The 15,366-nt window shown below is 43.5% G+C and overlaps 1 protein-coding gene across 1 annotated transcript; it reads left to right on the forward strand.

Moving 5' to 3' along the window:
- PLD4 (phospholipase D family member 4) lies at positions 1–14,954 on the forward strand. Its single transcript, XM_027674119.1, has 11 exons — positions 1–111; positions 2,996–3,085; positions 4,845–5,053; positions 5,728–5,911; positions 7,277–7,397; positions 7,753–7,880; positions 8,049–8,249; positions 8,669–8,808; positions 11,733–11,898; positions 12,944–13,040; positions 14,329–14,954. Exons 1-11 carry the CDS (start codon positions 109–111, stop codon positions 14,535–14,537), a joined length of 1,548 nt encoding a protein of 515 aa, XP_027529920.1. The 5' UTR covers positions 1–108; the 3' UTR covers positions 14,538–14,954.
- The last annotated feature ends 412 nt before the right edge of the window (positions 14,955–15,366 follow it).

Below are 15,366 nucleotides of genomic sequence, written 5' to 3' on the forward strand. Positions count from 1 at the left end.
GCCCAAAACAAATTTGCTGACGAAAGCATGCACGCTGCCCCTCGTACATGGAACTGGGAGTAACATCAGAGTGCAGCAGGACATCCACACAGAAGGAGATCTTCTAGGATGGTAAGTACGTCTGCCATCATCTTGAGAGAGCTGGGGTTAGACATGGAGAGATAAACGCACCTTGTTCATCTGGGGAGCTTCAAACAGCTCCTGTGGAGGATTTTGTGTAGTGAAAAAGCGCATCCTTGTATTTAAAATCCAAAATTTCATACGGTGTGTTACTGGTGGAGAAAAGAAGTATGAAAAGTTATTTTGGGGGAAGGGAGAAAGCAGGCTTAATGTTATAAACAGCAATCTCCTGTGTATACTCAGCAGCCTGGTATTAGCTGGTGTTCCAGCCTGTGAAGCAATGCTAAGTAGCACTTGTATTTATTACTCTTGGATGAACTTCAGTCATTGAAATTGGCAGCTGGTAAAGCCCTGAAAGCTTCAAGGGAGCCATAGTTAATTGCTGACCAGCTACAATATTATTCTTAAGAATTCTGTCTGAGTCTCTGATGTTTTCCTTCTTGAAAATTAGACTGCCTATTTTAGTGTAGTTCTCATGACTTCTGTACAGCAGGTGGGACTGTAACCCATCACCAGTCAAAGATAGGGTCAAGAAGGGCTTTGTTTGAACCAAATGATAGATGATTCTGTGACAGCACATATAAGATCTGTTCACTTTCACATTTTAAGAAAAATGCTGCTTTTTAAAACCATCTTGTAACTGTTGCTGAAAAAGAGAACTGAAACAAGTTTCTGGTAAGCTCTATCCTCCCGAGGCCATCACATGTCTGTAAGTGCGCTGACAGCTGCAGTTCCTTACCAAGACACTGCCTGGGTCACCAAATGTGACTTTGGGGGCCAGAGGGACAAGGTGTCACCTCTCAGCTCTGGTTCTGTGCTGAGAAGCACATGCAGTAGCTGCTTGTTCCTGGCCAGCCCAGCTGACTGGGACAGCTGTGCCAAAGCCACGAGCTGTGGAGTGTGACCTGCAGCCTCAGTGGGCTCTCCTGGTCCAGGCTGAAGGGCAGCTGCTGCTGTTTGTCAGCTGCCTTTCTCCTCCTCCTTTAAAATCCCTTTGCCTCAGTTTCCTACACAACTCTTTAGCATCTTCTCTCTTGCTCTCTCTTCCCTTTCTTCCCACTAAGTTTTCTGGGTTAGTATGTGACCACTTTCTCTCAGGGTGGGGAATGATATGTGTTGCTGTCACACAGCTTTCTCTGCATGGTGTGCTATATGCCCCCCAGTCTGCTTGGACTGTCAGCTCTCTGGGATCAACTGTGATCTCAGGGCCATGGGGACCTGACACTAACCAGGGAATGGCCAAGTGTCCTTCACTGCTGGCAGCCAACCCATTTCTCTGGGGCTGGGAGAACGGATGTTTACCTGCCAGCATTTATAACTATTTCTAGTGTAAAAGCTTGCAGCTGAGCCTGGGGGCAGCAAAAGGAAGTGACAGTGAAAATTGTGAGTAAAATTGCCTTGGAAGGTGGACACTGCTATAGTGATTACAGATGATAGCAACAAACAGACCCTGAAATGGAAACATAGCTTTCCTCTCTGCAGCTCTAGTATGCTTTTAAGCAGGGGTGTTTGTACATTTTCTTCTGTCTCTACCTTTCCCATCTTTGTCATTCTTTCTCATCTGCTCTTTTCATATCTCTCTCCGCATTTCCCAAGTTACAGACTCACCTCCCTTCTCTTCCAAGACATCCTCCAACCTTTTGGTTCAGCTTCACCAGTTCTTGTGAGTTGGGTACCACAAGAAGCCTTTGGGGCTGTATCTGTACTGTGTCCAACTCCTGCCCGGTCCGTGCAGTCACAGCATCCGTACAGAAAGATGGAGCGGGCAGGAGCTGGATGCAGCATGTATGACCATGCTGCCTTACTGGTGGGGCAGGGCAGACACCATAAGCCCTTCCAGTTCAGGTGACAATAGCTGTGAACATATGGCAAGATGGATGGGACAAGTCTGGCAGGATCCTTCCTACCTAAAGCTTGAGTGTGGCCACCCACAGAGCAACTGTGTATCCGATACCATCCTCCAGGATACAAACGCCCAGTGGCTCAGGGTCGGAAGTGGTAGTTTGGGTACTGGGCAGGTGGTGATATCATCTGGTAGCACTTTCTGAAATCTACCACACCCCAGGATGTGCTTCTTGCCTCTGAGCACGAAAAATGACAGCTGACTCCTATGGGCTAAATTCACCTCTGCCAATGCAGGGATGATGAGTGACCCACTGGGCATCTGTCAAGTTTTTGAGAAGGCAAAACAGGCAAGTGCCAACTCCCCTTGCCTGACCATCTGCTTTGAGTTTCGGCATATTTTGGTAGTTGCTCTTACAGTTGCCTGTGCTGGTGGTAACACAAGATTGGAGCAATATTGCCCAAGGACAAAAAGAAGATAACTTATTTTCTAGTCATGGCTGCAACAGGGCAGAGGGGGAATTTTTATTTCAGCGTCATCCCTGTCCTCTTAACAGACTCCTTTCTGGAAGAGACACTGGCATTGAAGGCAACTCACAGGCACAGGAAGAGAGCAGGAGCCTGGGTCAGACGAGGATGACACTGATGCTGTACACTATCACCCACAGCTTCTGCACTTTAGTTACTGCTTGTTGGCAAATATGTTCACTTGTAACAGGACAAAAGTGGGTGTTGAAGGATGGCTGGAAGAGGCAGCGATGCAGTTTACACATTAATTACTGCAGGGATTTTTGTGTGTAGACAGCACCAGGGAAAAACTGCAGGGACCTGTCTCTCTCTCTCACTTTGGAATCTGTTAATGTCACTCAAGACCCATATAATACAGGGAGGATGTTGCACAGATCTGTACTTAAATTTCAGGGCACTATATAAAGCAATGGCAGTAACCCGCATTTTTTTGTCTGTGACTGGCTGCACACAAATGTTGTCATAAAGCTTTATTTTTCCCCTTGCATACATTTCTGTTTTTCAGATTGTGAAAAAAGCATTAAAAACATCCCTGAGGTTTAATGAGTCCTCCAACATGAAATTAGGCATGAACAATCAAAAAGACGTCAAAACGGTAATTATGGGGATATACTACATTTGCTTCCAAGAGCAGAGATTACATTTCTGAAAAGAAATAACAGATTAAGAAGAATGATTTTATTGCCCAATTTAGAAATCCATGTAGATTTCAATCCTATTTGTAAACAAGTGAGTGACAAAACCCTCATTGATTTATCTGGTAGACTGATCAAACCTTGCCGAGAGGGAGTAATGTGGAGCTAAGTCCTGCAGCTCTGTCTGGCTCAGGAAGTAAACCATGCTCATACAAAGAGCTTAACTTCCACCATTAACACAGCATTTATTAATGTATTCATTTATTCATTTATTCAGCATGCCTGGAGCACCTGGACATCACAGTGCGTAGCATGGTGACAGCCAGGATGTGACTTCAAAATAGATTTCTTACCTTAGGAATGTCTTCTAAAATCTGGGCAATGTTTAAGTCTTGTCAGCATGTTCATGGGATGAAATGCAGAACTGTCAAAAATTGGTGGGATTGGGTTTTTTTGCCCTTGATGAGATGGAGAACAAGACAGAGGGCAAAATTTTAAGTAGATAGTTTTAGGATGTTTTTCTCATTCAAGTCACTGCCTGAAATCAATGGCAGCTCTGTAGGTTATTAGAAAAGCAGAGCTAATTAAAAGTAAGAAGATTTATCCACATAGAAAACAAAATAGAAACTTTCAGAGGCAACTGGTTCCTGTGCGGTTTTCCCATGTGCCCTTCTGGGAGCTCAGATTTATGGCTACAGCCTCACAACCACCCCAGACTTGGTTCTCCTGCCTGGAAGTTCAAAAGCTCAGCTCTGAAGTGCACATTGCCTATCACAGGCTGGTGGATGTTCCCAGCTCCCAAGAATTGCCACAGGGAGCCAGACATCATAATTGTTGGGGGGAAATGGATCTGCACTGGTGGTTGTCTTTTCCTCAGTATAGGGCAGCATTTAGAGCCTGGTGCTATACTTTCCAGCAAGTGAGTGGCTGGATTTCAGACCTGGATATACAATGTAGCCAGGGTATTTTTTTTAATCTACATTTGGGGAAAAAACCCTGAAAGTACAGCAAAAGGGAAATGAAGCTAAATCACCACACTAGAATGACAAAGGAATACTGTTGACATGGATAAATGAGATTTCTATAGTTTCACTTAAGTGAGTTTAAGTTAGAAAACAAAAGCAGAACATGTTCAGAAACCACAATACTTCCCTCTGCTTCTGACCTGATTTTTCTCCCCTGACTTCATGAACTTTCTCTTTATGGTAGTGCTGAGCTTGATCCCACAGGTAATCTTGTGTTAGGGATTTCCTTGTTTTGATTTTGGTAGAAATTTTGTTGAACATCCATTGGTCCTGTGCTAAAATAAAACGAATCAATGTCAAACTAATCAAAGGTTTGGGAAAAAACCAGGGGGTTGATATGTTGGCACAGAAAAAAATAAATCAAAACTAAGCAACCCTCACCTAGTTTGTGGTCATAGAATCACAGAACAGTTTGAGTTGGAAGGGACCTTTTAAAGGTCATGTAGTCCAACCCTCCTCCAATGAGCAGGGATATCAATTAGATCAGGTTGCTCAAAGCCCTATCCAAGCTGACCTTGAACAAGTGGTCCTCACTTTCAGCGGTGCATCTAAGAACACCGTCTGGCAGTAGCTGAAAGCAGAACTACTATTCAAAGATTGTGATTTATTCACCTGAACAGGTAGTCATCCATTCACTGGTGTATCAGTGACTTGGTGATCACTTAAATCTTCTCCTGTATGGGTTCTGTTCTAGTTTCAAGTCTTAGGGGCAATTTTGATGCTTGGCGTTGTTGTCGCAATGACTGTTTACTTCATGAGAGTGGACAGCACAGTTGATCCTAATGGAGAAGAAACAATTGTCAGCATTTACAAAGAGCTGGAGGAGGAAGAAGGACTCTACGGAGATCTCCCAAGAACCACAATAACTGAGGAGGACACCATTAGATCCAATGACTCCTGCAGGTGAGTCAGGTTTGATGGCATGGGGAGAAGCAGTCACCAGGTGGAGAACTAGTTATAATACTGATAATTTCAGTATGGAATTTGTTCTCTTCCTGTTGTATTATAAGTTGATAAAGTAACATTAATTTGGGAAGTGTGTGGCTGTTGTTTAGGCATTGGGTAATTAGTAGTTGCCTGCTATGAGCAGCAGTAGGGGCAGTATCAGAGCTCCACTCCCAGTCCTGTGCTTGTATGTTCAGCACAGCTCTGTTGCTCCTCTGCCACCTCCAGCCACCCTCCCTTTGTGACAATGGTGGGAGGCAGCAAGGAGACCAGCTGGCAAATCAACCTCTGCTGGTCTCACCTCTCAAGAGGCTGGGATGGCAGGGGCTGTCTGTCCATTGAGAGGGTGGAGAGGGTATTGAAGTGACAGACAACCCCACAAGGTTACTTTTCTCCTCATCTTAAGGATGGTAAAATGAAAAGCTCGGAACAGCTACTGAGAAGTCATTCTGCAGTATGTACAGTCTAAGCCTGGCTATAAAAAGTAGGGATGGAGAGTACTCCCAGCTTGTTTATCCAGCTCAGCTTATTTGATTTTGAGGTTGACTTCTGAAATGGCCAATTGTATGGCCTGACAGGCATCCTGCTTGGGTCACTGTCTCTTGCTTCATGATGTCCAATTGCCATTGCAGCTTTGACCTGGTGGAAAATGTTCCTTATGACTTACCCTTTGAGATAAATAGCACTGCAGCCAAACCCTTGTATCAAGCCTGGATGAGATTGCTTGATCTAGCCCAGGAAAAAATTCATGTGGCTTCTTACTATTGGTCTCTTACTGGGAAGGATATCAGTGTCAATGACTCATCTTCCAAGCAGGTAAGATAAAATCAAGCACATCTGTGGTTGTATTTCTTGTGTACATTTGGCAGACTGGCTGTGTGGTCTGTCTCTCAGGGACATTGCTTGACTTTTCCTGCAAACCCAAGAAAGTTTTCCATGCCGGTCTGAAGCAACACTCCAGCCTTCCTTCTCCAGTACAGTTAGACTCCATCTGGACTTTGTCCATGGCTCTGAGTACTTTTATGCTATATTTTAAGAGCAGGCAGAGATCAGCCTCAAACCCACACTTGCTTACCCTGTGGATGGTCTACCTGTGTTAGGGGCTGCCAGTGGCAGAGTTGAGAAGCCTACAGGATCCCATGTACAAAAGTGAATGTGCCAGTTCCCACTGCTTAGTTGGAAGGGTCAGGAAGCAAAGTCTGCTGGACTTTTGGCTGCTTCAGAGGTTGCTTCTCTCACAGCACCTGCATCTGCCCATTGTGCATCTGTCCTTGACTCCTGCCATTGGACAGCAGCTAAGGGGATTCATTCTACTTTGCAGGGCTGTCCTCCTGGGCACCCTGAGTGGCCAGGCTTCCTGTGGGGCCTCTCTGACTCTACCATCAAAAATAAACAACAGAGGGCACGGCCCAGGCTCACCTTGCAACTGTCCATCATGTTTAATTGTCCCTTGGCTCCACTTTGGCCTGTGGCAGCAAGCAACCTCCCAGGCAATCCTGAGCAGGGTCTGGGGGACTGTTCTGAAAATAGAAGGGACAAGGCCACGCTGTTTCAGGCAGGTATGGAGCTTAGCTGTGTTGGGAATCATGCTGTTTGCTGATGAACCAGCTGCTGTGTTGGTTATTACTGTGGCCTCAGCCTCTGCCTCCCTGCTGGCACACCCTCCTCACTGTCCATATGGACTCTCTGGGACTGCTCTTCTTGTCTTCCTCCCCAGGTGTCTCTGGTGGTATAAAATGAGTCACTTACTCCACATGAGAAGAAGTGAAAGTGACAGACATAAGGCCGAGCCCTGTCTCTGCTCAGGGACAGCTCAGTGTAGGACAGTCTCTGTCAACTTTATCCTCAGGGAGAGATGACCCCAATATCTGTTGAGCATCAGGATCTAGCAGTTGATCTGCACTGGGACATTAATCTTTGAAATCTGGGATGTTTGTGGTTATAGTTTTAAACATTATATCTAATAGCATTAAATGACAGAAAACAAACTTTGATTCGTACGTTGGATCAGAATCTTTGTTCCCTTTTTTCTTTACTTGAAACACTCCCAAAATAGGTGAAATTTCTGACCTTCCTTGCCATGGGTTCTTCAAAGGCAGCGCCCATCAGTAACACTGTAGTTACATATATCTTACTAAATGTTTTATAACAAAATATAAAAAATAACAATGTACTACACAGGGTGAAGATATTCTGAAGAGGTTTGAGAGATTACTTGCAGAGAATGTCTCTGTGTATGTTGCAGCAAGTGTGCCAACTTTGGCTACAAAATCAACAGACCTTGAGCTTTTAGAGGAAAAAGGTAATTATTTCTCTTCAGTGACACACTCAGAGCTTCAGCACTGCAAAAAGACATGTGAGGGAAACTGGTCTGCAGGGCCTGTTCCGGCATGGTGCTTACACAGGTTCACAGGATAAGCACCATCTGTTCACTAGTTCATGGTTTCTTTGTATGTTGTCACACCCTTAAGGATTTTTCTGAAAGTTCACATTTTGCGTATTTTTTTCAAATTACTGTGTTCCCGGGAATGAGAGCTTGTGAATTTTGGTAGTTACTACTGGCTGCAAGAGTCAGATATGCAGACGTTCTGGCTGTTGAGGAACCATCTCCGTGCTTTATCTAAACTTTTTTTTCCCCCCTCCCAATCTTTCTTCAGGGGCTCACGTGAAAAAGATTGATTTTGGACATTTGACAGGAGGAGTGTTGCATAGCAAATTCTGGATAGTAGACATGAAACACATATATATTGGTAGTGCAAACATGGACTGGAGGTCTTTATCTCAGGTAAGCTCTGCTGCTGCATATTCAAAAATCTGGGGAAAAATTCATGTTCTAGCGCACAACAGAGAAAAATCATAATGATATAAAATATTGACTGAGTGGAAGAAGCAGCAAAGAAACCCCTGGAGATGGCTTCTTCTGGGGCTGTGACATATCTTGCTCTCTTTGCAGGTGAAGGAGTTTGGTGCAGTGATATACAACTGCACCTGCTTGGCCAAAGACCTCTGGAAAACGTTTAGTACTTATTGGGATCTTGGATATGCTAATGCCACCATCCCATTCCCTTGGCCCCTTAATTATTCTACCCACATTAACAACCGTCAGCCTCTGGAAGTAGAATTTAATGGAATCTTGACAAAAGCCTATTTTTCTGTAAGTATGTTTGAAAATAAAATAATAGACTGTAAACTATGTTTAAGGAATGGCCAGAAAAGTTTCTTCAGCAGTCCTCAGTTACTTGTGTTCCAGTTGGATAATAATTTTTTCATCAGGTTTCTCTGGGCCTACTCAAAGAATAAGGATTGACCCAGCATCAGCTGTCAGGTACTATGGCAGGAACAGTGTGCAGGTCTCTTTTAATCACCCGGTGGCTCAATAAATCAATAAATATCTGACCCATCAGGACATGGAAAGCATGAGGAATGATAGGAGTCCACCTCAAGTGTTTTGCGCTATTTTAATGAAAACTGGACAGATCTGAATACAAATGAGTCACAGTCTGACCAAGGGAAAAAAACCCCAAACCAACAAAACCACTTAAATCACTGATCTGTGTGTTTTCTTCTTTACAGGCTTCTCCTCCAGCATTTTGTCCAAAAGGTCGCACCCATGACCTCTATTCTATAATCAGTATTATCAGTCAGGCACGGAAGTTTGTGTATGTTTCTGTTATGGAATATTTCCCCACCAGCCGTTTTGCTCACCCGAGAAGGTACAATTTTAACCTTGAGCAAATAAGTTGACTTCCACTATTTAAGGGAAAAATATACTATTCTCCCCTTTCTGCAATAAAAATATTCAGAGTGGAGAGAACTGAGGCTTTGCTCTGCACTTACAACTGTCCCGTGGACTGTGCCTTCCAGGTACCAAGGGACAGGATGAGGGGAAACGGCTCAAGTTGTGCCAGGGGAGTTTTAGACTAAATATTAGGAAAAAAATTTCACAGAAAGGGTTGTCAAGCATTAGACACCCAGGGAAGTGGTGGAGTCACCATCCCTGGAAATGTTCAAAATAGGTATGCACATGGCACTTGAGTATACGTTTTAGTGGTGAACATGGTGGTGCTGCTGGGATGACAGTTGGACTTGATGATCCTAAAGTTCTTTTCCAACCTTAACGATTCTGGGATTCTATGGTTCTAATACTGATGCTACAGGAAGGATGGTATCCAATACCGCCCATGTGCTTTGCTAGTGTTTTAAAGCAGCCTCCTGTGTTCTTCACACGGCAAGAAAACTGTGAAGTGCCACACTAGGGACAGTCAGGTACAGCTTCCTTCAAAGTTCTACTGAGCAGCTTTGTGAGAGAGTTCAACAGAGCAGAGAGAGGAAAGGGAATATGAGAGATCTATATCTGACGTCAGACTTTTCAGAGAAAATATTGCTTTGGTCTCCTTTTCTGCTCCTGTTTTTCTTTTTTTCTGTCCTTTACTTCTGAGGAATCTTGACTTCTGGCTCTGCTGCCTGTTTGATGTATTTGACCCATAGTTTAGAGGATGGTAACTAGCTGTCCTTGCTGACCTCTGCAATGAGAGCTGAAACAGTCTCTAAAAGAAAATTCTGTGGTGATTTTTTTGGGGTGTGTTTTTTTTTTTTCTTCTAAGGACATCCAAGTTCTGGGTGTGAACAGCAGCATGCTCTCAGAGAGAGGGTGGTAGTGGTGGTCTGGAGTAATCATAGAATGGTTTGGGTTAAAGATCATCTAGTTCCTCCCCTCCACCATCACTATGGGCAGGGACACCTTCCACTAGATCAGGTTGCTCAAAGCCTCACCTAACCTGGCCTTGAGTATGTGTGTGGTGAACCACTGCCATGGTCCTGGTGGGCTGCCCAAGGTCACAGCAGAATTATACAGACTCTGCACATCAACTCAAATCTGAGTAACAAAGAAAGTTAGTCAGTCATGGGGCAGCACTAAGACTCCAAATCCTCTTAGATATGCTTGAATTAGGACGTTTACATGCAACCAAGTGCTCTGAATTATCTGCTTACAACATTTCTGAGTTTTCCAAACAGCTAAATAACCTGAGAAAGAAGTTCAAGAGAAATAATTATGTACAGTGTGGCTTGCAAAGACTAGGGTAAGCTCTAGGTTGCCATTAAGCCAGACTGATACCATGCATTATGTCCTGTGTCATGGTGGTGTAAAGCCTCTGTTGTTTGGCTGGGGCATGTGTGTGTTAGCAGGAAAAAACAAAATCTCAAGACTAACTTCCACTTGGAGGATATTTTTAATAAATCAAACATCCTTAGAGCATTTTCAGTTTCTGTGTCATACAGTTGAGTTTCTGGGTTTCTCACCTCCTGATTTTAGCCAAGAATAGGTTCACAGAAAGTCTCTTTCCCCCCTTAGGATGGTGTTAATACTCCCTTTTCTTCATCTGAAGGCTTAATCCACCGTTTGTGACATCTAGGGCTGATCAGATGCAAACAAGAGTTTGAAAGGCCCAGGGAAAGCGGTGCAGGGCCTGGGGCTATCTCCACAGCAACCAGCTGTAGTGCCATGAATTGAGGCTGATTAGTTCAGGTTAGGTTCCTCCAGCAGCTGAGGCAGAGGAAACAAAGCTGCTGTCTAATGCCTGAGTGTTAATCAACTAGAAACTGATATATTTAAAAAATTAAAACTGTTCAAAAATAGCATTTCAAATAGCATGTTTTTCAAAGTTTTTCAGGATCTATAAGTCAGCCTGAGCCTGAGAGCACAGGGCCAGTCCATTGATCGCAATAGGACAATGCACGAGGGAGGATTAGAGAATTCAGGCCTTTGTACATAAGACCGAAAGGATTAAGTTAGGCAAATTAATTCATCATTGCTCATGGGACTGTGAGCCAGTGCCGGTCCTCTCTCTGTATCAGCCCTCCAATCTGTACTAAAGATGCTTGTCTTCCTCCGTGCAGCACTTGTTACGATCTACAGAATGAAAATGCTGCGTGGGTGTTTGGAGTTACGAGCCCTGGGATGTGCATTGTCCAGCTCTTAGTGTTGTGTAGCTGGGTGAAGGACGTTAAAAATTCTCCCCTAAGCTACTGCCAACACAAGTGTCAGGAAAACGGATTTTCCCTTGTTCAGGAGAGCACAGCTGTGTCTGTTACCTCGGGGGCACACAGCACGCTAAAGAGGGCAAGGAGGGGTGGGGAGGGATGGAACCTGCCCACGCTGCCTGATGGCACAGGACCCCTGTGGACACTGGAAACAGTCTCCAGGTTTCTGAAAAGGCCATATTCTGCAAAATGGTTCTTAGACTTTCCTCTGGGCTCTGCACTATCCTTTTTATTCTCTGCTGCATGATCTGGCTTTACATTGGAGTTGCTGTTGTTCTTTTTAGTTTCCTAAGGAAATGGGCATGATGGCACTATGCTGTGTATGTATCTGTGTACGTGCACTTTACTAAGCTTTAAACTTTTTGATCAGTTCCAATCTAATTCAGCAGAGTTGGGAGGCCTCAAACGCACTGTGAAAAGAACGGACTCGGTAAAAGGCAGAAATCCCCTCCAGGGAAGGCACAAGTGCTCTGCTTACGAGACATCAGAGATCCCATCTGTGCACTGCGTCACTTGTAGTCTCAATTTGTTGTCACAGCTTTCTGCTGAACTGTTTAAAAAGTATCCCTTTTTCCACAAACCTCCTTTTCTGCAGATACTGGCCAGCCATTGACAATGCTCTGAGACGTGCAGCTTTCAACCACAGAGTGCAAGTTCGGCTCCTGGCCAGCTGCTGGACATCCTCTGACCCAGCCATGCTCAACTATCTGAGGTCCCTGCGTGCTCTCAACAACCCACATGCCCACATCAGGGTCGACGTGGTATGATAAGAAACCTGATTTTGGAAAGACAGCTTGAGGATATGGCCCCACATCGATTTTTGAGTCTAAGCTGCCATTTGCATGTGCAAGGATTAGCTTTTAGAGAAGCAGGTTGTCTGTTTTTGTAGTGACTGTTTCACATCCTTGTGAAAATAAGGCCCAAGATATAATCTTTGAGGAAGCAGCTATTTCCAAGCCACTAGTGATATCAGGAATGTGCCTGGCTGTGGCACTTGAGACATTATCCAGGCAGCTGCTTTTGCTGAGTACCGTGACAGTGACAGTTTATATGACAGCACAGATAGTGCTCCTCTCAGAGACCTCTTCCTGCATGGAGCATTTTAAATTGGTCTAATTGCTATCAGCTTTTTACAATTGAGAGATCTGCTATATCTATACAAATAGACTTGGTTTTGAACACTAAATATTACGCACAGGCCATAGGCACTAGGCTGGAATGTATCAAGTAGAGAGGGGATGGTGTGGATACTCCCAATATGATGCAATTACCACAACAGAGAGATGTCCCAGAAGAAGGAAAGGGTTTTAGTCAAAAAAAAAAAAATAAAAGGGACAGAAATGGAGATTTTGGTAAGAGTTAACACAAAAAGTTAGGCATTATTGTTTCCTGCAGTACCCCTCGTGTCTGTGATCAGCCCATTTTAGCACAAAATAAGAGCAGCAATCAGTGGTAAATGCAGATCTATTAAACAGCTGTCTAAAACTGCATTTAATTGTCTGCCCTGTAATGATAATAGCTGTGCCACTAATGGAACATTGTGAGGCAAACATTATCTGTATCTGATCGCAATTGCTTATCCAATTTTATGTATAGTGGAAGTACTATTTGTTAGTTTTCTTGGATAAGAGTAAAATTTCTTTTATCGTGTATTTAATAATAGAGTGTGGAATGTTCTTTTCTCTTCTCCCCATATTATTCTATTCTTTGAAACTATAGAAAGCATGCATTGTCCAATCATGAAGTCTGTTCCTCACTCTAGTACTCTAGTATTTCTGTTTATATTTTTAATTTCTCTCCCTCCAGAAACTCTTCATTGTTCCAGTTCTGAATCACACAAACATTCCTCATGGGAGAGTGAATCACAACAAATACATGGTCACTGATAAAGTAGCCTACATTGGTATGTATTCCAATCTTTCAAATACTTACAGTATCTCCAGCTCTGTTGGACTGAGACTGAGACAGGATGGGCTGCAATATCAGAAAATATCTCATTTTGCCATATAAAGCAGTCTGTCCTGGGTAGAGAAGTACAGATGTGAAGGGGAGACGATAATGTAGGTCAAGTTCAGTAAGAGATTATTTCATATGATTGTGAACCATTAGGAACAGAGCATGACAAGGCTGAGTGCACAGCCTGTGACAAGCACAGTGGGAGTTTCACAGCCTGTGTGCTCAGAATGACGCAGTGATAGCTGGTGCTTTAGTGTATAACATTATCGTGCTTTAATAACAAGAAATTGCTGGGAGGAATTAATTCCACGCACTGTTTGTTGAACAGAACTCTAGGAAAGGAAATGAGAAAACAGTAATGTCAATTCCTGCTCAGTTCCTGAAAGTCGGGATGGTGTTTACGTTTCACTCTTTTATTAGGATCCCTCAAAAAAGGGGATGTGAGAGGGCTCTGTCATTTCAGTCAGCTCATCCTCCAAGCAATGCACACCAGCAAATAGCCCATTCTTCCAACTGGCTGAGGGTTTGCAGCTCCATTTGCCTTTAATACTTTAATAACTTGTTTCATACTGAGTTGTCTTTTGAAGGCAAATATGCAGATAATTTGTTTTCATGCCTAAGCACCTTCTGGAATTGACAGTAGATTTTTCTGACTCAGGCAATCACGAGGGGAAGTGCTAAGTGACAAAACATTTGTTTTTTCACAGTGTTTGATTTTCTGAATTGAGGTAGCTTTGCGGACAGACTAGACAATGCCTGCAGCTGGATTCCCAGCTTTGCCTGGTTTAGAAGCAGGCCTTGCATGCTGAGCTCAGAACAGCTCCTGAGGGTTTATTGATCAAGGGTCTAGTTTCTCCTCTTGTTTTCTTTCAACAAGTAAAGAGAATTAAGTCCATTAAGGACTCTTTTCTTTAAACAGAGAAACCCATGTCAAACACTGGCTTTTACCCCTCTTAATACTCAAGTGTTGCACTCTATTCCCATATTTATAATTAGTAGATTTGTGCATTCTGTCACTGGCTGTAAGGAATCAGAAGGTTATGAACTTCCAGGGTTGCAGTTAATACCTAGTTTCTGAAACCTGAGGTCTGGCATAAGAAGGAGGTGACCTGATTTTTGCTGCCTCGTTGGTCCTAATGAGATTTGCAGTCATACAGCAAATCAACAAAGCCCAGAGATCCAACAGAACGCTGGGAAATGAATGTTTTCTGATCAGCTACTTTTCCATTGCACAGGGACTTCCAATTGGTCAGAAGATTACTTCACTAATACAGCTGGCGTGGGACTAATTATCAAACAGAATTGGACCAACCTGCAAAGAAGGCAACTGCCTGTCCAGGAACAGGTAAAAAACCTTTTTGAGAGAGACTGGAATTCCAAATATGCAGTGAACCTGGAAGATGTGCAGGGACAGAAAGACTGTAACTGGCAAGGCCGACTCTGAAGTGAATTGAAATGTGCATTTAAAATAAAAACAAAAAAATACATTTGAATCTTGTGCCCGTGCAAATCAAGGAACGTTCTTCTTTTTGTCTTTGTCAGAGAAATCACTTCCTCATGGTGTCCACATTGATAATACGAGAATTTCTGATAGTTGACTATACCTGTAAAACCACTAGTCAGTGTGTGATGTTTAATTTTTTGTGTGATTACTTTATCCCAGAGTTAATAAAATGCATACAGTGTTGTATGACAAGCTGTCTGATAATAATGTAGAAGTGGAAGACCCTAATATACCAGAAACCACTATTGCTGTGCTATTTTATCTTAGGAGATGATATATTTCAACCTAAATGTTCCATTAACAATGTTTGCTTACATGTGTTTAAGCATATTTTTAATAAACTCCTGGCCACTTTAAGATTTGAGCCATGTATATGGTCACCTACAATAGCGAGGGCAGATTTTTAAAAACATTTAGGAACTATGGAATTGGGGAAATACCTATTTTTAAGTGTTCAGGCTACTTGCTGGAGATAAATGCCTGGGATTTAAACCTTGGGGCAGCTTCCAGCTCAGTTGCCCCGGAGCCCTGAGTGTCTGGGGATTTTTAGATGTCTGTGTGTTGGTCTTGTGCAGCAAACAGGATGGGGAGCACAGCAAAGCTGCTGCATGGGTGCTGTTGTGGCAAAGGCATCCCACCTGCATTGGAGGCAGTGCTTGAAGAGCCTCTTCACTCCTTTTGGGCTGCCCAGGTGCTGGCCCTGACCAGTGTTGTGTCTCTTGGCTGCCTTTTCTTCTGCAGTCACACAGGGGGCATAACCCTGAGCCAT

The sequence above is a fragment of the Neopelma chrysocephalum genome, unplaced genomic scaffold, assembly GCF_003984885.1.
Source record: "Neopelma chrysocephalum unplaced genomic scaffold, ASM398488v2 Primary Assembly neopelma1_24, whole genome shotgun sequence".
In the NCBI taxonomy this organism is placed as follows: domain Eukaryota; kingdom Metazoa; phylum Chordata; class Aves; order Passeriformes; family Pipridae; genus Neopelma; species Neopelma chrysocephalum.